The sequence below is a fragment of the Triturus cristatus genome, chromosome 2_2 (genome assembly GCF_964204655.1).
Source record: "Triturus cristatus chromosome 2_2, aTriCri1.1, whole genome shotgun sequence".
Taxonomy (NCBI): domain Eukaryota; kingdom Metazoa; phylum Chordata; class Amphibia; order Caudata; family Salamandridae; genus Triturus; species Triturus cristatus.
In genome coordinates, this window is record NC_140582.1 from 1,205,327,903 (window position 1) to 1,205,352,637 (window position 24,735).

Sequence of the window (24,735 nt, forward strand, 5' to 3'; positions counted from 1 at the left end):
TGCTAAATTATCACTAATTCTGACTCCAAGGAAGTCCTGTTCTAATTGCTGGGTGCCCAATATCAACTTCCCCTTTGAGCCTTTAAAGGGGTTAAAGACCATATATTTAGTTTGATTTCAAGGCCCCGGTCTTTGCACGCTTCTGCAAACCTATTTAAAGTGTTTTGAATACCCTTCAGAGTCTTAGAAATTAGGAGTGTGTCGTCTGCAAACAACAATGAGGGTAAGGGACTGCCCGCTAGTCTGGGTGGGGTCACCTCCACAGCCGTATGACTCTTGGATCAGTCCATTGATGTAGAGGGTAAATAGAGTTGGGGTAAGCACACACCCCTGGCGAACCCCTTTATTGATATCAAAATTATTTGAGAGGCTACCATCTGACTTCCACCTAATTCTCGCGAAGTTACCATCATGCAGGCGGACCAATAGCTGGAGAAGATCATGTGGTAGTTCTAATTTCCTTAGTGTGGCCCACAGATTATTGCGATCAATTTAGTCGAAAGCTATTTTAAGGTCGACAAAAGCAACATATAAATGACCCTTCATAAGCTTAACTTCCTTCCAAATTAGTAGCAAGAATCTGAATGCTTGATCTAGGGTACTTGTAGATGTCCTAAAGCCAGCCAGCAGATAGGAAATATTATTATTTTCTTCCATCCAGTTTTGGATACGGAGCAAGATTACTTTACAGAAGAGTTTCAAGGAGACGTCTATGAGACTTATAGATCTATAATTTGAGGGGGTGCCCTTTCTCTTCTTTTTAAAAAATTGGTATTATTTCTGCTCCTTTCCATGTTGGGAGAATAGCCCTCCCTCGCTGGATGGCGTTAAAGACCTGTTGAAACAAAGGGCTCCAAATGTTGGGCTCAGCTTTGTAGAGGTCTCCTGAAAGTCTATCTAAACCAGGAGCTTTTCCTGCCTGTAGTAGGCTAATTGCTGCAGTGATTTATTTTAGGGAAAACCCTTCAGCAATTCCCTTTGTTGGCGCCAAGGTCACTTTCCGTAAGGGTACCAAGGTTTCTTCTTCTAACACAGACGGCGCCTCTCTAGTATAGAGTTTTTTCAAAATAGTCTTCCCAAATCTGTGGCTGAATATAAAAGTCATCTTCACTGACCTGCCTCACTGAGCCCTTAGCAAGTAAGTGCCAGAACGATTGGCTATCTTTCTTTCTGGAGGCCTCTACCAGTGTACGCCAGTTATTAGCCTCCCAACTCTTTCCTGCTTCAGCCTGTACCCTCCTATACGACTTTCTACTATTCGTGATGGCCTCTTGAACTCCTTGCTTTATTGCTTCAGTTAGGTTAGCCTTTGCTAATCTACAGTCCTCATTGTACCATGGGGCATTACTTTGTTTAAAAGTCTTAAAACTAATAGATTTATAAAAGTATTGCTTGATGCTATTGGACAGTTTCTGGAAGTTCATCTTCATTGCAGCCTAGGTCACTAAGTACTACTAGGATCTGGGCCACTTCATCGTAGATTTTTGAGATTAACTGCCCATCAGCTACCACACAAGGCCATTTAGTACTTCTATTATTGTTCGTCGTAACAATAGGTAAGATAATGTTAGGGGTATGTCTCTCAAAAATTGGAAGGCCTGTTAGTTCCAAACAAAGGGCATTATGGTCACTATCATCACGGTTTAAAACTGTCATATCCTTGACATAGGGCCACATATCAAGGTCCACCATGATGCACCTACTTTAGGTAAGATCACAGAGAGAATGGTCTATTAGGAACTCTCCAATTTTTCTGAATCAGCTCAGATCTTCCACCCCCGTCAATCTGGCTATCGCCGAAACTTTCCACGGAATCCACGCTACTGGAGATATCGGACACCCTGAAGTTTATCACAGACAATGGCAGGAAGGCAGTTCTGATCCTTTTGGATCTGTCTGCCGCGTTTGACACCATCTCTCATAACATCTTGCTAGCCAGACTAAAATCTTGCGGCATTTCCAATATTGCTCTGGCCTGGATCACATCCTTCCTCTCGAATCGGAGGCAAGAAGTCTCCCTGGGTACCTTTCTCTCCTCAAAACGTAGCTTCACCACGGGTGTCCCATAAGGTGCCTCACTTAGTCCTCTTCTCTTTAATAGATACATGGCCCCCCTTATCTCCCTCATCTTGGCTCACGGGATTGAAACAACTTCTCTTGCTGATGATACTCAGCTGATCCTGTCACTGGAAAAAAACTCCACGGAAGCGGAAGAAAACTTCAAAGCATGTCTTACGGCGCTCATCAAATGGATGAAAAATAACCACCTCCGTAGCAATATGGATAAGACCGAAATCCTATTGATAGGTAAAAATAATCCTTTTCAACCCACGGAATGGTGGCCGGAAGAGGCAGCAGCCCCCCCATCCATCGTGGCAGTGGCAAAAAATCATCTGGGATTGTTTGAGTCTTCCCTTTCCTTCAAACCCCACGCCCTTAAGGTGGTGGGTACATGCTTTGGCCTAATTAAAACCTTGAAAAAATTATTTTATTTGATTCTTCTTGCTGCAAGGAAAACAGTGGCAGTGGCCTTAATACTCTCACGCCTAGACTACTGTAATAGTCTTCTGGCAGGGGTTAACAAATCAACCCTGAGGAGACTACAGGTAGTGCAACATGCAGCAGCTAGATTGGTCTTAAAGCATCCCCGCAGACCCTCCATTGGCTCCCGTTACACAAAAGAATTTTATTTAAACTACTTCTCATGACCTTCAGAGCAACTCGCCGATTAGGGCCGGTATATCTCTCCACAAGATTCACACCATACTCGACAACGAGGATACTCAGATCCACTTCTGCGAACCTTATGAAATTGCCAGGCTTCAAACTCAAAACCAAGGGAGGGAAGTTGGCTACTCTGTTAGGGGCAAGGGCTTGGAACTTTATGCCAAACAAATTAAGATCAATGGAATCTGATGAGCAGTTCAGGAAGGCTCTAAAGACATGGATCTATGGAACATCTAATGAGTCCTGCCTTGCACTCATCTAGATTCCAACTCCTTACTGCTGAAGCTCGTTATCTGGCAGCGCTAGGAGGCTCCTTTGGGAGTTACAGTTTGCGCTTTATAAATGCCACATTTCATTTCATGTAGTCTATCCTCCTTTTTGTACTAAACCTTTTGAAAGTAAATTCAGCTGCCTCATCAGCTGGGGTCCGCCCATTATATGCACGCACCCCTTGTGCAAGGGACAATACCTGCTAGCCTACTTTAGTGAGTCTTTTAATAGGAGGAATGGTTAATTTTTTTGTCATACTCCACAGGCTCGTAGGTTGTGTTAAAGTCACCAGCTACAATTAAAGGAGGGCCTCCACTGTATTTCTCTAGACAATCAACTAGCGTTCTTATTGTTTCTGAGAGCTTGTGGTGATTACTAAACCTATTGTAGATATTGATGAGTCTAAATTGGACATCCTTTTTTGGCCAGGACAAATCAATACCAAGAATCGCCTGAGAATCTACTTTCAGGTTCTTGATTCTACAGTTCAGCGTTGTCCTGACCCAAATTAACAACCCTTTCGTGGCTCGTCCCACCTTTGTAGGTCTGGCTTCAATGCTAAATGTGGTGAACCCCACCCTGTATACCCGTTCTGTCACCCAGGCTTCTTGGAATAGTCATAGATGGTGATTATCAACCATCCTACTCCATTCTGGATCACTTAATTTAGGTCTAATACCAGCAATATTTCATGAGATAATATGTAGTGCTTGGTCATTACACTTACTTCCGCATTGCCATTGACTCTGTAATGAATTACCATTTGTCGATGTCTTTGATCTTTCATGGGTGGTGTGCCTTGTAGGTGAGGTAATGACTAACTTCTAACCCTCTGTATTGTCAATGACTATGTTTCCCTCACCATAGGTTATTATGGCTACCTTGTCTGCCGGAGCCCCTCACCCTCGATTTAGTCAGTCAGGGCTATCTAAGTCAGTGATATATATTTATTTATAACCAATGTGAAAAATGCAATACCTTCTCCCATCTGAACCATTTAGGGGAAGATGTTGGACACCAAAGGGATTACATTGATTATTCCCACTACAATCAACAACATTTTGTTTTGTTAATTATAATTAATATTCCCGCTCCAATTCACACTAATTTGGGAAAGATGTTGGGAACTAAAATGGTTGCATTACTATTTCCAATATAATTTAAACCATTTTGCAGAAGGTGTTAGACACTTAAGAGGGTACATTTACTAGCCCCACTCCAATCTACAACATTTAGGTGAAGGTGCTAGACACTAAAGGGGTTACATTTACTATTTCCACTCCAATCTTCATGTAATTCATTTATATATTTCAACATTTTTGGGAATACAATGCTTCAAAACATGCATAAATTCCACAGACAATACTCAAATAATTACAAAAACAATGCAATACTTCACAATATCCTATTTAATCACCCAACACACAAATCATAACCTCACACTCATACATTATACCCATACATTCCATATATACAATTGTTTTGAATTCCTAGAACAGTAAATAATTGAAGAAACAATCAAGGAGACCATTGTTCTTTAGCCGTCCATTGATGTGTCTTGAACTGGGTATCTCCAAAAATGTGATCAACACACGTTTCAGGTGAGTACACATCCTTTAACCACTTTCTTCAGGAACAATTACTCTGGGTTTTCTTATTTAACCCAATCCAGTGGGTGAGCACTCATACTTTCCCATATTCATTGTGTTGTATCACATGCCTGAGGTATAATGCTGCATCCCCACTTGTGATTTGTTTACCACACCGTATAATGCTTCAATCCAAACAGTTAAAAGGAACTCAAACTCTGATTGCACTTTTCTTGAGATTTATCACAGAGGCCAAATTAGGAGATGCCTATTGCCACGATTGTAGGTCCAGACAGGCGTCCTTGAAGTCAGTAGCGTTTTGGCGGGCAGTCATTCATATATAATGCACCAATACTGTTAATCAGAAGAATTCTGAAATCATGATATAGACATAGACCCTTTGATTGATCATAAACTCCTTACAATAGATGTCAAAATGTTCACAATGATTTTACAAAATAAGTAAATACTGCTTGGCTTTCAAAGAGTGTTATTCCATATTCATGTCTGTTTCCTGAAGATATGTCCTTTGTCTGCCCCTACCTCTCTACTTCATTTTTAGGACTGGATGTGAGACCTTGTGTCAGCAATCCATCAACAAAAGTGCAATAGGAAGAATTACAGAAAATGTGCTTTTGATCAGCTTATTGGAGCTATTAGCTCTTGCATGTTTTTCATGGTTTGCAAGTATGAGAAAGTGCTGTCTATCAAGGTCATGGTATTGTGTGCATCAGTGCAATGTCCCATGCATGTTCCAATGACTTGATCTTCGTGAATTTGAAAAACCTACAGCCACCAGCAACCATACTCGGCCTCCAGGAAGCAGTCAACAAGTGTGACAAGAAAGTGGAATTTTACAGAGGAGACAGCCCTTCTTATGAAATGTGTTGAAGAACTATATTGATTGCCGCCACTCCCTGTCAGTGGAGAGCAGAAAGAAGTCTTGTGGCAGGAGGCGATAGAGTTACAGATTTCCTTTAACTATGTGACGTGAAAGATTGAGTAATGACTGCAGGAGCTGTGTGGCGCAGCGGCCAGAGTGGCTGACACCGGACCGTGGGTTCAGGGTTCGATCCCCGGTGCCAGCTAAGCTGAGCAACATGTGACTATGGGAAATGGCTCACTTAATCTCCCCGACGGCCCCCAACGCCTTGAAACTGTAAGGGGTGATATGTTTGCGCTTTGCAAGTATGAATTATTATAGGCTCAGTGATAGAATATCGATGTTCAAAATATTGATGTTCAAAATATTGAAAGAAATATATAGACTACAAAAATATCGACTCCCATAGCTACACAGGTAAGTACAAAAATATTGAATCAAAAATATCAATGAAAAAAAATATAGATGCCAAAAATATCGATGTAAAATATATAAAATAAAATATTATATATTAAATATTAATATTAATTTTAACAAAATAAATTAAATTTAATATAAATTTTTACAAAATATAACAAATACGCCTAATTAAAAAAATAAACACAAAGATAATAATTCATGCATATATATATTTACTTTAAAATAGTTAATAAACTATTATCTATAATTTATTTTAATACTTTACAATTATATAAAAATATTATATATATATATAAATAATTAAAAATATAAAAAAAACATTCTCGAATAAATTAACTATGAAAAAATATTTAAACCTAAATTGCCCAATACAATCAGTGCAACAGTAGGGAAAGTGTTGGATAGGAAAATGATCAAATTTACTATTCAAACTTCAGTGAATGCAACAGTAGGGAAAGTGTTGGATAGCAGAGGGGTAGAAATTACTATTCCCACTCCACTGAGTGCAACAGTAGGATAAGTGCTGGATAGCAGAGGGGTAAAAATTACTATTTCAACTGCACTGGTGCAGCAAGGGGGGGCCTGCAATGGGCCCCTGAAGACATTCTCCGCCAGCCATTCAATGGGGGTTCAACCGAAACGGAAAGGCTGGCTTCTGCTGGCCATTGTGAGCATGCTGACCGATCCGCCCAGCAATCATGACGATTGCTACCAGCGGAAAAGTGGCGGCCGGACTGTCCCTCCGCCGCAGTACCTACCGCCATCATAATGTGGTGGGGGTAAATCTCATGACGATGGCGGAACGATCGCCACCACGGGCCCGGTGGTGGCTATTTTTCCACCATCGTAATGAGCCCCTAAGTGTTGAATAGCAGAGGGGTAAAAAAATGTATTCCCACTCCGATGAGTGCAACAGTAGGGAAAGTGTTGGATAACAGAGGGGTAACAATTGCTATTCCCACTCCAGTGAGTGCAGCAGTAGGGAAAGTGCTGAATAGCGGAGAGGTAAATATTACTATTCCAACTCCAGTGAGTGCAACAGTAGGGAAAGTGCAGGATAGCCGAGAGATAAAAATTACTATTCCCACTCCAGTGAGTGCAACAGTAGGTAAAGTGTTGGATAGTGGAGAAAAGAAAAATACTATTCAGACTCAAACACTTTGGAATATATATATATATATATATATATATATATAAACAAACACGAATCCCGGAAGTGCGGGGCTTCAGTTACGGCGGTCCTGGATGGGCTCCGGTGGCCCCAAACATTCCAAACACACCTTTCCGAAAATCACGAAAAGAAATCCAGGACACCCAGGGCTGCTGTTCACCATGTTTTTAATCCAGGCAAGTGATAGCCTTCACCAACGCGTTTCGCAATAAGCTTGTTCACGGTGTGGTTACAATACAACCTCGTTCTCTTTACATATGCATGTTCAATGGCATAGAAATGGGACTGATCAAAAGTATGCTACGAAAAACGTGGGCTCCATTTTGTAATGGTTTAGAAAGAATTAATTTTACCCACTTAGACACGATCTAAGTATTTTATATTATTTAGATCTGTATAACACGGTGAACTTTGCTGTGTTATTCACAAGGAACGGTTTCATGAAAAAGCACGGTATAAATACCCCAGTGGGACAAAATTCAATGTACAAGAAATTTACGATTGGTAAAATGCGACGTAATACATAGCCCAAATGGGCTGTTGTAGTGCTTAAGTTTTAAACAAGACACTAGGTTTGTGAACCTAAAATATGAAAAACACTTGGAAGAAAACAATTAAGTTTCAACAATTGAGCCCCAGTGGGCAATCTCATGATTAACGTACATTCATTGAGTTGGAAATATACCAATTTTAAAATAGTCAACAAATTTGGCACGGTGGGCAAATCACATTGAAAATCCTGTGCTGATATTTGAAAAGAAATACTGTGCAAAGTTTCATGCCATTCCTTGACGTACAGTCAACTCCCAACTTGATGTAATTTCAGAGAATGCTGCTATTCTATTTCTATGCCATTGAACATGCATATGTAAAGAGAACGAGGTTGTATTGTAACCACACCGTGAACAAGCTTATTGCGAAACGCGTTGGTGAAGGCTATCACTTGCCTGGATTAAAAACTTGGTGAACAGCAGCCCTGGGTGTCCTGGATTTCTTTTCGTGATTTTCGGAAAGGTGTGTTTGGAATATATATATATATATATATATATATTACAAATTAAAAATAAAATTAAAATTATAAAACAATATTTAAAAAATAAAAATAGAAACATTGAAAATATAAAAAGAACCTATTTTCTAATATTAATTACATATAACAAAAACGTACACATATATCAAATAAAATAAATCAATAAAAAAATGATTCTTTTAAACTAGAAAATGTTTACATATAAAAAATTAATAAAAACATAAATGTATTTATTGTATTTCCTACCCTATAACACCACATCAATAACAAAACACTTCAACATTTTTAATCAAATGTATTTACATAATTAAATATTTAATAAATAATTATAAAAATATTATTAATGAAAAAGAAAATTCATATTAATTGACTACACACACTTTAACACTATAATATCCACAACACACACCTAAATTAAGATCTAAAATAATAAAACACAATAAAAACTTTAATACACATCCTGTACCCCTTTGAAAGTAAAAACAGCACAAAAAATAAACAATTATCCAAAATAAATGTCAAACAATTAACATTAACAACTATATACTAAATAATGAAACACAGATTACTTCCCACCCTTTACTCCTATAAACACCACAGCACACCTAAAATTAAGAATACAATTACCATAATTAATTACCAATTAATTAAAATTAATTAAGAAACAATTATTAATTCATCAATTACAAATAAATTACTTCCCACCCTTCCCACCCTTTACACCTATAAAAACTACAACATACACCTAAAACTAATTGCACAGATACCAACATTAATTACAAATTACTTGATTAAAATTAATTAACAACCAATTATTAATTCATAAATTAAAAATAAATCACTTCCCACCCTTTACACCTATAAACACCACATCACACACCTAAAATTAATTACAAAATTACCAAAACTAATAATCAATTAATTAATTTAAATTAATTAACAATCAATTAATAATTTATAAATTAAAAATAATTTACTTCCCACCCTTTACACCTATAAATACTACAACACACACCCACAATGTATTACAAAATTACCATAATTAACTACCAATTAATTAATTAATTAAAATAATTAACATCCAATCATTAATTAATTAATAATAAATTACTTTACACATTTACCACTATTACATCACAATCAAATGAATATTAGTAAATAAAAATTATTCAACACATTTAGGTGCCGATTCTGATGCTGTAAACCCCGGGTACGAATGGTCGTACGGAGCATATTCTCCGTACGACTCGTACCCGGGAAATGCACCTTACAAACCAGCAAGTACGATTCGTACAGAAATACCATTTCCGTACGAATTGTAAAAAACTACGTGCAACGAAAAAATACCCACAATTCCGATCCGGGACATCACGTACATGACATCCGGACGGAGTCAGGTAGCGTTCTACGGACCAGCAAGTACGATTCGTGCCTACGTCACTCCGCACGGATCATTTTTTACGGCAGCCAAAAACTCCCGGGAAATTGCGCCGCCGTACCCACGCCCTCAGAGCGTGGGTGCGGCCCGTACCACCCGTACCCCTACATCACCACTCCAATGGTGGTACGGCCCGTAACCATGCCCTCCGAGCGTGGGTACAGCCCGTACCACCATTGGAGTGGTGATGTAGGTGTACGTGCCGTACCCACACCCTCAGAGCGTGGGTACGGGCCGTACCACCATTGGAGTGGTGATGTAGGGGTACGCGTGGTACGGGCCGTACCCACGCTCTGAGGGCGTGGGTACGGCACGTACACCTACATCACCACTCCAATGGTGGTACAGCCCGTAACCACGCCCTCAGAGCGTGGGTACGGGCCGTACCACCATTGGAGTGGTGATGTAGGGGTACGCGTGGTACGGGCCGTACCCACGCTCTGAGCGTGTGGGTACGGCGCGTACACCTACATCACCACTACAATGGTGGTACAGGCTGTACCCATGCCCTCAGAGCGGGGGTACGGACCGCATCACCCCTACCTCTAGGGCACCAGTACATTAGTGATACAAGGCGTACACACGCCACGAATGTTGGCTTAGGGCCTGGTGCAGCATATATCCAGTATATTGGGGTGTGTTCATGGCCAGGACAGCAGTGCACAGCACCAAGGGTGCAGGTGGGTGGGTGGGTGTCTGCCAAGGAGTCCCAGCAGTGGACAGAGACATGTGAGGGGTGGGTGCCTATCACTCCCAGCAGTGGACAGAGACATGTGAGGGGTGGGTGCCTAACACTCCCAGCAGTGGACAGAGACATGTGAGGGGTGGGTGCAGAGGAATACCAGCAGTGGACAGAGACATGTGAGGGGTGGGTGCAGAGGAATACCAGCAGTGGACAGAGACATGTGAGGGGTGGGTGCAGAGGAACACCAGCAGTGGACAGAGACATGTGAGGGGTGGGTGCAGAGGAATACCAGCAGTGGACAGAGACATGTGAGGGGTGGGTGCCTATCACTCCCAGCAGTGGACAGAGACATGTGAGGGGTGGGTGCCTAACACTCCCAGCAGTGGACAGAGACATGTGAGGGGTGGGTGCAGAGGAACACCAGCAGTGGACAGAGACATGTGAGGGGTGGGTGCAGAGGAATACCAGCAGTGGACAGAGACATGTGAGGTGTGGGTGCCTATCACTCCCAGCAGTGGACAGAGACATGTGAGGGGTGGGTGCAGAGGAACAGCAGCAGTGGACAGAGACATGTGAGGGGTGGGTGCAGAGGAACACCAGCAGTGGACAGAGACATGTGAGGGGTGGGTGCAGAGGAAATCCAGCAGTGGACAGAGACATGTGAGGGGTGGGTGCCTATCACTCCCAGCAGTGGACAAAGACATGTGAGGGGTGGGTGCCTAACACTCCCAGCAGTGGACAGAGACATGTGAGGGGTGGGTGCAGAGGAACACCAGCAGTGGACAGAGACATGTGAGGGGTGGGTGCAGAGGAATACCAGCAGTGGACCGAGACATGTGAGATGTGGGTGCCTATCACTCCCAGCAGTGGACAGAGACATGTGAGGGGTGGGTGCCTAACACTCCCAGCAGTGGACAGAGACATGTGAGGGGTGGGTGCAGAGGAATACCAGCAGTGGATAGAGACATGTGAGGGGTGGGTGCAGAGGAACACCAGCAACGGTGTTGGGGTACGGTGCGTCCATGTACGGGGCTGGGGTGGGAGGTACGAAGCGTTCATACGCGGGTGCTGTGGTGGGGGTACGGCGCTTACATACGCGCGTGCTGGGGTACGGCGCGTACATGCGCGGGTGCTGGGGTATGGTGTTGGGGTACGGTGCGTCCAAGTACGGGGCTGGGGTGTGGGGTACGGCGCGGACATACGCGGGTGCTGGGGTACAGCGCGTACAAACCTTTAGACTGAATTATATTTGTTGTTGCTGCAGCCCTGAACAAACGGTGAGATAAATGCAAAATGTGTTGGTTGTTGCAGGCTGTTTCATTTGAACACAAAGAAGTTGAACTTCTTGAAAAGAGATCACATATTAGAAGAATAATGGACTGAGATTTGTGAAGCCTTAAAAATGTTTATCTTTGTAATAGGGGAATTACTAGTTTAAATGAATACAATACAGTTTTAAATTCGTGTTTGAGTATGTTAAATTATTATTATATCTTATACCCATTATTCTATTTGTGGTACTATCAATTACATAAGTACTTTGTTTATGAATGAGCTTTCGCCCCTCGCTCTACTAACATGGGGTCAATTAGGATGGCTGGCGGACTTCAGAAATGTAAAGCTGTCTGGGATCACTCATAGGTTTCACACCTGTTTCCACAACAAACTGGAAGTAGTTTGAAAGCAGATACATTTGGAGAAATGGACTACCTCTATGATAAATGCCAAAACTGTTGCTATTGTGGCAGATGGGAGACTGCCCAACGAGCATGTGGCGGGCCAACTGCCGTATTTGGATTAGACTTCCAGACTGGTGGTTGGAAATTTGTCAGAACCATGGTGGGCGCATGCTGCGGACATGGAATAGGACAACAGCCATGCAGCACCTCCTGCATGTGCATCGTGTGCCATGCACCACGTCGTGCATGGCACATGGTGCACAGAGGTAAGTTGGGGCACTACAGGGTCACTTTGCATTGGCCTACGACAGGGGGGCACTGTTTGGGTCACCCTGATTCTTTTACGACAACCTTTTCATGGCAGATTCCTGCCATGAAAAACCTTTTCATGGTGGAGTTCCCACCATAAAAAGGCCATTGAAAAGGGATTTAGAAATCCAGAGGGCGGTGCCTGACTTGCGCCTGCCGCCATTCTGGGACAATCCTCCAACCACGGCACCACCAGGATCTATAATCCTGGCGGAGGCAGCGGTCTTGCACCCAACAGATGAGGGTCTGACTGCCAGTATCAATACACAGCAGTTGGAAGTAAGGGCTGCTGCTGTTGAACTGCCACTGACGGCCTGTCGGAGGTCCGACCGTAACTATCGGAATCAGGTCCTTTGTTTTTTAAACTTTTTTACTATTCATTACATATCAATGACAAAATAAAAAAATCAATAAATCACGCTTCCTCTCATACAAATTTACACCATGCTAACAATTGGGAAACCAAAATGAATTACTAGTCAACCTAATAAAATGTATAATAGTTGATTAATTTCATTTTGATGCACGAGACACTACTGAACCAGATACTTCACAGCTTTTACCCCAACAGTGGTTGCCTTCAAAATAACTGCACCTCTGCTTGCCCATCTGGGAATCACAGAATTTCTTAGCGCATTTAGGTAGCTTAGCAAGTTTCCCATATAACACATTTTCTTGGTTGTATTTTTACTCTTCCGCACCAACAATTTTAAGGACCTCATAATAATAGATGATAATTTGCATAAGTAAAGTGCACATTCACCCTGAAGTGTATCTTGGTGCAGAAATAACAGAGGTTTATTGTTACCAAACTCATCTATACCTTTTTTGCTTGTTTCCATCTACACTTGATTTTGTACTGTTGTTGTAACTTGCCTTCTGTATTCAGTGCAAATATTCAGTACTTAGCCTCCGTGCTATGTTCTGCATGCTCATTTTTTATTCAAACTGTCTGAAACACCCTTTACACCATTAAACACCACATCACACACCTAAAATTAATTACAAAATTACCAAAACTAATAATCAATTAATTAATTTAAATTAATTAACAATCAATTATTAATTTATAAATTAAAAATAATTTACTTCCCATCCTTTACACCTATAAATACTACAACACACACCTACAATGTATTACAAAATTACCATAATTAACTACCAATTAATTAATTAATTAAAATAATTAACATCCAATCATTAATTAATTAATAATAAATTACTTTACACATTTAACACTATGACATCACAATCAAACGAATATTAGTAAATAAAAATTATTCAATACATTTAGGTGCCGATTCCGATCCTGTAAACCCCGGGTACGAATGGGCGTACGGAGCATATTCTCCGTACGACTCGTACCTGGGAAATGCACCTTACAAACCAGCAAGTACGATTCGTACAGAAATACCATTTCCGTACGAATCGTAAAAAACTACGTGCGACGAAAATATACCCACAATTCCGATCCGGGACATCATGTACGTGACGTCCGGACGGAGTCAGGCAGCGTTCTACGGACCAGCAAGTACGATTCGTGCCTACGTCACTACGCACGTATCATTTTTTACGGCAGCCAAAAACTCCCGGAAAATTGAGGACGACGCGAAGAAGGAGCAGCGGTATGCGACGGACAGCCATGGACCCCATCCTACGTGTCATCCCGGCCCTCCTAGCCTACGACCTGGTGCACCGAAAATGCAGCGCACGCCGCAGAAGGTCAGCACAACACCCAGGGGGCAAAGGGGGGGCGAGGGGCCGGAAACATAACCGCTACCTAATTTTAAAAATACCATATACTGCCCATACATTACCTCCAGGGTCTGGTCACTTCGGAGGGCGTGTCCACCAATCCCCGCGTACGGGTACCCATCACCACTACACCACCAATGGTGGTACGGGCCGTAACCACGCCCTCTGAGCGTGGGTATGGCCCGTACCAGCATTGGAGTGGTGATGTAGGTGTACGCGCCGTACCCACGCCCTCGGTCCTGACCCAAGAAGGTGAAATGGGGGAAGAGACCATAGCGTTCACCTCTCGTTCTCTACGCCAAGCAGAATATAACTACTCGGTGATCGAGAAAGAGGCTCTTGCTGTACATTGAGCCACTAACAAATTCAGAGATTTTGTATGGGGGACTAAGTTTGACGTAAGGACAGACCATAAACCTCTCGTCGAAGTCTTTACCAAGAAAGGGTTGGATGCCATCTCGAGCAGGATCAGGAGGTGGGTAGTGAGCCTACAAGAATACACCTTTGGGGTCGAATATATACCAGGGGTGAGAAATTTAGCCGCTGAATGTCTCTTGCGGCTTATAGAGAAAACTCCTGCAGGGATCAAGGAGGAAAACAGGCAAAGTGAGGAGGACTTTGAGATCAAGAGTGAGAATGTGTGAGTCATCACTCAACGGGCGGTGGATAAAGAGCGATGGAAGGAGGATTTGAGTGCTGATGTGCTTCTTCAAAGAGTATGTGAGAAGACCAAGGTTGGCTGGTCTGATCTAGGCAAGAAGGAAGAGTCTCTCAAGCCATACTGAATGGTAAGGGATGAGCTTTCTGTCATGGACAATTGTCTTTCCGGGGTACAAAGTTTGTATATATATATTTGTATATTTGTGGGGTATTTATAGAGCGCGACGTTCGCTCCGGAGGGAGCATCTTGGCGCTAGGGAACCTAAGTGAGCCAGTGCAAGAGGATTAGATGGAAGCTTTGGAGTGATCGTCCGGGAGTTGGTTCCTCCAAGAAACTTGAGAGAGGTTCTGGTTAATTTGGCTCATGAGGGCCACCTGGGCATTACCAAAACTAAGCAGCAATTACGCCTGGACTATTTGTGGACATATTTGGATTTGGAGATGGAGAGGAAAATAAGAGACTTTGTACCATGCTCCGCCAGTGATAAGATACTCATACAACACACTTCTTCCATGCACTGCAGGTCACTGGCAGAAGTTCCGTGGGCAGATGTAGCTTTAGACATAGTAGGACCGCTAACAGGAGAAACCTGCACTCCATACATACTAGTACTCATGAATCTATACTCCAAGTGGCCTGAGGTTAAGGTTGTGTCAGAAATCACAACTAAGTCAGTCATCGAGATTCTACTGGAGGTGTTCCTTCGTGAGGGCTTACCCAGCAGCATTCTGACAGATAATGGAGTACAGCTCTGCTCTAAAGAAATTAGGGAATTTCTAGAGTGCAGTGGTATCAAATACAAGTTGTATGCTCTCTACCATCCTGAGAGCAACGGGATGGTTGAAAGATTTAACAAGACCATCAAAGAAAGCATCCAATTAGCTAAGGCCAGTGGGTTGAGCTGGAAAGACAAGGTTGTCAAATGCCTAGATGCCTACAGGTTAACTCCCCATCAAATCACTGGCATGACACCATTTGAGCTATTGAGAGCTAGAAAACCCAACTCCAGGTTGGTACGAAGGTGGATGAAATGGTACAAGGGGTGGACCACTTTAACCAAAGAGATACCATAGAGGGACAGGGAGATAAAGGCCATGGCGGATAGAAAGAGGAGGTTTGACAACACCCATGCAGTGAAAGAGATTCAATACAAAGTGGGTGACCTAGTTAAGATCAGAGATCCGAGCTGGTCAGAGTTCATGGAACCCACAAGAGTTGTTAAACTGTTCAGAAATGCTGTCAAGACTCAGGATGGGCGAATCTGGAATCTGGGCAGAGTGGTAAGATGCAAAGTTCCTACAGCGCATGGGGACACTCTAAAAGGTGTGGAGTCAGGCAAACCAGGTTCTGCCACGGCCTCTGAGTCAACAGCTGCTGGGAAGGCCAACACTCACCGAAGGTTGAGTGGTAGGGTTTCCTGTCGTCCCAAATATTTGGAACAGTATGTTGAAAAGTAATCCTGAGTTTACCCATTCTGTGGCTTGCTAATTCTCTTCGGTTTTAATTGTAGAGGAGGGGGATGTGTGGTATCGTCTGTTGGGGGGAACAACCTTCCCTGTGCCGCACCTCTCCCCTTATGGTCTTATTGTTCCTACCCTGTTTGACATGCTTTAGAATGTTGCCGCACCGAAGGTTCGAAGTTGAGCTCTCTGTGTGGAGATGGCGGGCACAGGCGATGTGAGCTGTGGCTGGTGTCAATTGCTGTTAAGCTTAATAAAGCTTACTTGAAGATAATCATTGTTTCCTGTGATCTTCTTGCCCTTTTGATCCCACTTTGTTTAGATTTTACAGTAAACTCATTAAGAAATCTGCTTTCATAAAGCCCTTCTGATCTTTATGAATCAGTGACCCAACCGCCAAACTCAATCTTTTAGCCATTATTTTACTAAGCAACTTGTGATCACAGTTTAGCAATGAAATCGGTCTATATGACTAACATATTTGGGATTTTTTCCAGGCTTCAAAATTAAAGTCATCACTGATTCTCCCCATGACAATGGAAGTGAAACCTCGCCCTCTAGAATTTCACCAAATAATTGAGTTAAAACAGGAGTAAGCTACGGCCAGATAAAACTTACTGGGGAAACCATCTAGCCCCACAGCCTTTCCTCTCTTGCTCATTTTCGCTGCTTTCCTCACTTCTATGTCTACCTCTTGATAAAACAAAGCTTTTTGTTCCTCCCAAAAAATTTTAAGGGTATCTCCCACTAGCCAATCCTCCACCTCTTCATCTGTAACCGTTAAACTATCCACATATAGTTCAGGAAAAAGCTTTAAGAAAGCTTCTTCAACATATAGAATGTTTGATCAAACATGTCCTGTTACTTCACCTTTTATCTCATGTACCATATTCTAGGGCAGATCTGATCTGACTTTCCAAGCCAGCATTTTCCCTAAACTCAAAATGGTCCATTTTACAAGCCTCCCATCTTGTCTTAACCAGGGTCTCCACTATTAACGCAAGCAGTTCCCTCTTTGATAACATTTATTTTTCCACATCTCCTCTCTCTTCCACTGACAATTGTTGATCTAAGAGCCGCCTATATAAATGACCCATTGTTTCCTCCACTGACGCAACTTCTCATTTATACAATTTAAACTTGTGAGCAGAGTCACTGATCATCCTTCCCCTCATAAAAGCCTTGAAGACATCCCAAACAATTTGAGCTGGAGCAGAACCAACATTCAAACTCAAAAATTCTTATGCTGCCTTTTTTACCTGACCAACCACCTGTCGATCCAACAACAGTGACCTTTCCATAGTTCATCTTTTATGTTTCTTTTCTACTGGAAGAGCCAAATCCAAGACTATTATTGCATGATAGGATAAGTGTGGTGTATTATGCTCAATCGATCGAACATCCTCACAAATGACCCATATCTAAGAAAAAGTCTATTCTTGAAAAATGGCCATACTTTTAATTGTGAAATGTATAGCCTCGTTGTCTCCCTGATCTGCATATCCATATGTCATAAAGACCAATCGGCCTCATGATCATTTTTAAATAAGACTTAATATTGTGATAAGCTCTGGCCTTGGAGTTCTCGGACATATCCACATTAATCTAACACTGTGGTAAAATCTCAGGCTTTTATATTTGGATCAGGAAACCCTAATAAATTCTGGGAGATTGCTCTTGAGGGGTCTTAATCCAAGATGTTGCTTTATTATAATATTTGCTTTCTAGAGCAATTGGGGCAACAAATATACTGGACAAGAGTCAAAACCAAACACTTCTACCAAAAAGCCAGACTTCTAGTCTTTGCTAACTCTTGTTCACTGATTACTTAGTCCTCTGCTCATGTATATTCTGGGACTGTGGGAAAGTTACGTTTTTGAACTGCTATAAGGTGAAAATATTCTGTCATAGGGCAAGCTTTCTGTTGTTGTGCACCAAATGTGGTTAAAAAGGTGACCTGAGTTGCTTAAAAATCAGCAAATTTCCTTTGTAAGGTTTTGTTGCTCAGAATCATTTATTTGTATATTGTGAGTGGAAGCTAACTTCATAAAAGGAAAGGTGACCAATGTTGTTAAGCAGATGTAGTTTAAATCAGTGTAATGCAGTTTAATGTATCTTGTTGGAACCTTCATAGGTTGTGCAGAATCGAAGCCCTGCACCTTTCAGAGATGCAGGTGGTGAGAAGGGTTAAGGGGCGCCTAAAGTAACCTTTGACAGCCTCTTGCTCAGTCCTTTTGTAACTTCTTTGTCAATTTTAACTTGAACTAACTACAACTAATGGCAAACGGTGATTGAATGGTATTACTAGAGTGTATTGGTATTAAAGGTTAAGTCAAAAATCCAGAATAGTTCTTTATTTGTTTATTGTGATTGCAATAGAAGACAGGCTCTGTATATCGCTCCAACTCAAACATCTTTCCACAGCTGTCTTTAATACTTTTGTCTAGAAGCTGTTCTCTTTCAGTGAGTTTGCTACCAACATTTACAACCACTAAAATGCTTTCTTTTCCCAGAAACCAACCGCAAGACTGGAAGAATGATCATCATGTCTTCCATGGTACTGATCATCACTCTACTGATCTCCATGGTCACAGTGACCACAATCTGTGAGTAACCACTTATCTTTGTAATTAAAATTTACTACAAGTACGAAAATGGAGCACACTTCCAGTTGTTATTGCAACCCAGATAACTCACAATCATGTTTTGTTTTCTCAAGTTTAGTGGCAAAGGATCAGACAAAAATCACAAAATGCTGAACGTAGTTCCTTCCTCAGTCTGATAAACTTACAAAGGCACTCCTCAATATCTCATTACACTCTAATGTTTTATTATGTTAATGGTAATGTTCCACACGATCTGATTAAAGATATACAGCAAAGAGAGACCATTTTTCGTTGTAACGAACACCCAGAGGAGCGCCTGGCGGACAAAGACGTGTCTATTATCTATTACATCAAGAGCAACCATTCATCAGGAAACACAGGGGTACATTAGCAAGGGCTGGCCATATAATTATCGCCGCTTTAGCCTCCGTTTTCGGTCGATAAGCGGCGATAATTATATCGCAATGTCATCAAGGAGACGCTAGCGCGTGTTTCTTTGATGTAGAGCCTGTTTTTTCACAGCCTCGCATCGCTAATGAGATTCAAAGAAGGCGTGGCTGTGAAAACAACACATGAAAATATCGCGACGGCAGCTTCGCGATATTAACAAGGAGGTGCAGCGATAAAAAAATTCCGCTACCTCGGCCTTAAAGCTGGAATTTAACATCAGTTAAATTCCAGACTAAGGCATACTAATAATGGTAGGTGGATTATGCTGATACGACCACAGGGTCGCATCAGCAATGTTATCGCTGTTTTCCATGGAACATCGCTGGAAAACCAGCGATGTTCCATGGTAAACACCGCTATCGCTGAAATATTATTGCCATAGCGCTATGTATTGTTAATATAGCGTTATCATGGCGATCATTTTCAGCGATAGCCAGCAATAATATTTCTACCGCTATGTGGGGCCAGCGATAATTATCGCTGGCCCTTGTTAATATGCCTGACAATTTTAAAGCTGAGCTACCTTCCTCATCTTATGATGTCTCACTCTCACAGAAATTCCTGTTTATGAGCTGATTATCCTGGGAACATTTATAATCTAAATAAGTAGCAAAGCTCCTCTCCGATTACCAGCTGCAATGTTCTCAGGAACTACAGTCCAGATAGATATTGATTCTCAAATATCTCCAAACTGGACCTCATGATTCAAGACCTTGCATTTTTCTTTGTGTAGAGTCCACTTTGTAATTGTCTGCTCAGGACACATTGCAGCTGAGCATGATGCTAGTTTTCTCTAGGGCCATTTGCAATATTCCCTTTGTTTTGTGCCACAATTTAGGGTCTCGCCATGCAAGTGAGTGCAGTGCGCAAGCTATACACATCCAGTGGTGTGTGTTGGATAAGGCAGGTGAGAATTAGTCAAGATCATTGAAAGTAGTTAGATCCTTTTCATGCAAATGAAGATTTGAAATCAGTTTGATCCTTCAAATCACTTTCAGCAGGTCTGAATGCCAAACATACACTGCGCAAGGACATAATTTGGGAGTATATATGTTACTGTCCACATTGCTGACCTGAGGCAATGTGTTATTTTAAAATATTTTCTGACATCCCACCCGGCCTCACCCCTCTATGGGATACATACTCTTCTTTGTCCTGGAGTTGGGGAAAAGGTGTTTGCCAGTACCTGATCAGTTCGGGGCACTAGAAAACTCCTGAATGAGACGGTGCTCATTTCTGTGTTTCATGTCTCTAGGTATGTAACACACACATTGGATAAGCCCAGGAGGGATTCTCTAGACCCTCCCAGGTCAATTCAAGGATCAAGCTAGTGGGCGTGGCTATGGGGGAGACTAAGGGCATATATTTCTTCCTAGCCAGGCTCACCAGCTTGAACCACTTTTTCAGTTGGTGTGAGGGAAGGAGGTGGAAAGAGGACTGAAGGGTTTCCTCTGGTCCTATCACCCTGCGTTCCAACACTCATGCCACTGCACCAACATAAGAAACTAACAGAAGGTGGTGACTGGAGCGGTTTAGACTAGGAATGTTCCTAGTCCCTCTACTTCAAGTCCCTATTTCCTGATTCGGTTTCATCTCACGGTGATTCTCTGTCCAAGAGAAGAATCAGGAGAGGAAGCTGTGTGTGTCTGTGCCCCAGCAAGGGGGCAGTTACTTTTTGGATTTTCTCTAGCCTAAGAAAAAAAACAAAGTCTCTCACTCCCTTTTAGTTCATTGGCATATCATTTTGCAATAATCTAAATAGTGCCTGGCTTCATGCTGGGGCATAATCACAGACATGTGTTTGTTAATGAAGAGACAGGCACTGTTTGCATTTTTTAGTCTACAAAACAAAATCCAAACAGCTCCTGGCTCCTTACTGGGACGCAGACACACACACACACACACACACGCACATGCACACACACGCACACACACACACACACACACACACGCGGGCACACACACACACACACACACACACACACACACACACACACTCACATCTATATCAGAGTGAGGATTCTGGGAACAATTTGTATTTTTTTATAGCCTCAGAAAAAAATCGAAACCATTCCTGGCTTCTCTCTGGGGTGCAGGTCCATTCCAGTGAGGCGCTTGGGAAATGTTTGGATCTTTTCTTAGCCTCTCAGAAATAGTTAAAACAGCAGCTGGCTCTTTGGTTCAGCACAAACACACACATGTCTGTTCCCCAGCAAGGAGGCAGGATGCTGTTTGTATTTCTTTCTTCTCCTCAGAAAAAATCAAAACCCGACCTGGCTCTTTGCAGAGCTGTCGATACACACAGGTCTGAGCCCCAAATGCTGTTTGGAACCTTTCTTCAGCCTCAGAAAAAATCCAGCCAGTGTCTAGCTCCTCACATGGGCACAAACACACAGGTCTGCACCCCAGTCAGGAGCTAGAACGCTACTTGGATTTCTTAGATGCTGAATATTTCAAATCACACATAGTCACAGACAAATGCACAGTCACAGACACACATGCTGGATGCGGTTTGGATATTTCCTAGCCTCATAATATAACCAAATCATGCCTAAGATTGTCCTGCACCTACCAACCACAACTTAATGAGCACCACACATCTGGTTGAGTCCTGGGTGGTGTGGTTTGCAAAAATGCCACCAATCCGCACCGACACGCTCGGACCACGCACGCAACCTGGGATTCATCCTGGACTCTTCCCTCACGATGACCAAACAAGCCAACGCCATCTCCTCCTCATGCTTCAACACCCTGCGCATGCTCCGAAAAATCTTCCGGTGGATCCCCACCGAAACCAGAAAGATGGTCACCCAGGCCCTCGTCAACAGCCGACTGGACTACGGGAACGCCCTGTATGCAGGAACCACAGCAAAACTTCAGAAACGACTTCAACACATACAGAACGCCTCCGCACGACTCATACTCGACATCCCTCGCCGCGGCCACATATCTGCACACTTGAGAAACCTGCACTGGCTCCCCGTCAGCAAAAGGATCACGTTCAGGCTCCTCACCCACGCACACAAGGCACTCCACAACATGGACCCCGAATACCTCAACAACCGCCTCTCCTTCTACACTCCTACCCGCCAGCTCCGCTCCGCCAGCCTCGCCCTCGCCATCGTCCCACGGATTCGCAGAACCACCACCGGAGGAAGATCGTTCTCCCACCTGGCCGCTAAGACATGGAACTCCCTCCCCGCACACCTACGACTGACCCAGGACCATCTCACCTTCAGGAAACACCTCAAGACCTGGCTATTCGAGCAGTAGCAGCACCACCCCTCCCTTCAGCTCCTTGAGACCCTCACGGGTGAGTAGCGCGCTCTATAAATGTATTGATTGATTGATTGATTGATTGATTGATTGATTGATTGATTAAATAAAATTCCCTGCACAAGTCAAACATTGAGTAGAAAAGCATTTCCTCACATTTCTTCCACTCACAGAAAGTTCTGAAATGTGTGGGGAAAAACACAATTCCCAACACCTAGGGCCCCTAGTGTTTCTACTCATAAAACAGAACCTCACATGCGTGGGTGGGCCTATCATAACTGTCAGAAAAAGGCTAGATATGTGACTGTGTGAAGTCAATATAGTGTTATTATAGTTTGCACATGGTCAGAGTTGTGGCCTGTTCCTATCCCATGCAATAGGCCAACCCAGATATGTCACCGTTATTAAGGGGGGGGAGTGTGTGGCAAAATTAGAGGTGGCATTTTTCATTTTGTGTGAAGTTCTGGAACCCATACTCATATAACATGTTGGGATTTATGCAAGACACTTCGCAATAGATTTCCCAATGTCTCTAGTTTTCTGAAAGGTCTGGATTTGGTGGGTTCTAGTGGGTGCTGGGCAACCCTGCGAACAAATCCTTCAGACATCCTCAACAGAACTACTCCTTCAAAACAAATCCTGGGGTCTAGAGTGTGGATCCCTTCTCTAACTATGGAAAAACCATCCATGTCTAACCCCACACTACAAACACCTGGTAGAAGACAGATCAACTATGACATGATGACAAAGAGTCTGTAGATCCTGAGGTACCTTTGCCTGACTTCAAAAAGAGGGGAAGCCAAGAAGTGAATTGTGTGCATTCCTCAGTTTGTAAGGCTTTCACACCCACTAGTTGAGTGTATGATTCGCGCAAGTATGGAATGAAAATATCTAATATCATTGACAAATGTGCTTTAGTTTAGACCATCCGAATATCAAAGATAACAGTCATAGTCATTTTGTTGATTTATTCCCAGTTGTTGGCATCAAGCTTTACTTCATTCTGAACTGCCAAAATGTGTTTGCCCCATCTCTTGGCTTGCTGGCCTAGGGTTTTTCAAAGCATAAGAAAAAATAAGGGGCATATTTACAAGCTGGCGATAATAAATTATCGCCGCTTTTGCGGCCGTTTTCGGACGAAAAGCGGCGATAATTTTATCGCCTAATTAGCAGGGCCACACTAACGCGTGAAACCTTGCTTTAGCGTCGGGATTCCTAACGCCCAGCTTTGCATCTCTAATGAGATGCAAAGTGGGCGTTCCTGACCTAACATGACAGGAGAAATGTCGCTAAGCGACATTTCTCCTATCATCAAGCCCCACGCTATGAAGCATAGCGGCAGGAAAAGTAGCGATAACCCCTGTTATTGCTACTTTCCTTACGCCTGCTTCAGGACTGACTTAGCCATGATATCCTATGGAAGGTGGACACTATGGCTAAGTTTGTGAGGCCCTATCAGCAAGCTAACGCCACACTACGTGAGATTATCGCTGGGTTTACAGCGATAATCTCACGTTAGGCAGTTAGCGCTAGAATTTTTATCGCTAAGGAGATAAGCGTTGCTAATAGCACGCTATCTCAGCGATAAAAATTCACGTTACCCGGCGATAATTATCCTCACGCTAAGAGCGCTGAGCGATAATTATCGCAGTTTGTTGCTGATATGCCCCCTAAATACTCCTGATGTAGGACTAGAAATAGAGAAGCAATTCTGCAAGCGGAAGGTCAATGCAGACGGCATAATAGCTGGTTCATTACACTAAAATGCAGAAATAAATGTAAAACCTTAAAAGAGACTCACACATAATCAATAGAGCAATGATCATCAAAGAGTCTTCATTTGACAAAATATGGCATAAGAGAGGTAAATCAATCAAAATTAATCATAAAACAAGAATTTAAAAAACGACATCATAGTCCACTGCATTATTACGTGACATTAAAACTAACACATTATCCTTAATTTCGTACAAGCAAAACACTGGGCAGTATATTCACAGCAGCCTATAAATCAGACTATTAGCAGCCTAATTATATAGTGCGAAGTGGATATAAAAAATGAATACAACATAGTTAAAAACAATAAATATCTAAAACGAGGGAGCTGTTAGGGCAGTAAAACAAATAATAATATCCTTCCATTGTTTTTAACCAATAGAGCAATGATGAAACCCAAACTGAAAAGTTTTACCAGCATGACTATCAAGATCAAAAGGGACATTTGGGCTTAATAGTCTATTCTTGCCTAACCAGTCACACAATACTTGCATCATTCAAACCTGCATTTGGGCTATTATATATTTCAAGAATGTCATTCAAAAAATCA

The 24,735-nt window shown here is 42.4% G+C and overlaps 1 protein-coding gene across 2 annotated transcripts in view; it reads left to right on the forward strand.

Moving 5' to 3' along the window:
* Positions 1–24,735, forward strand: part of LOC146863398 (uncharacterized) — a 689,894-nt gene that overhangs the window by 87,177 nt on the left and 577,982 nt on the right. For both annotated transcript variants that reach the window (XM_085642823.1, XM_085642822.1), the window contains exon 2: positions 18,591–18,683. In XM_085642823.1, the coding sequence (XP_085498949.1) occupies positions 18,591–18,683 (93 nt within the window). The remainder of the gene's footprint in view (positions 1–18,590; positions 18,684–24,735) is intronic.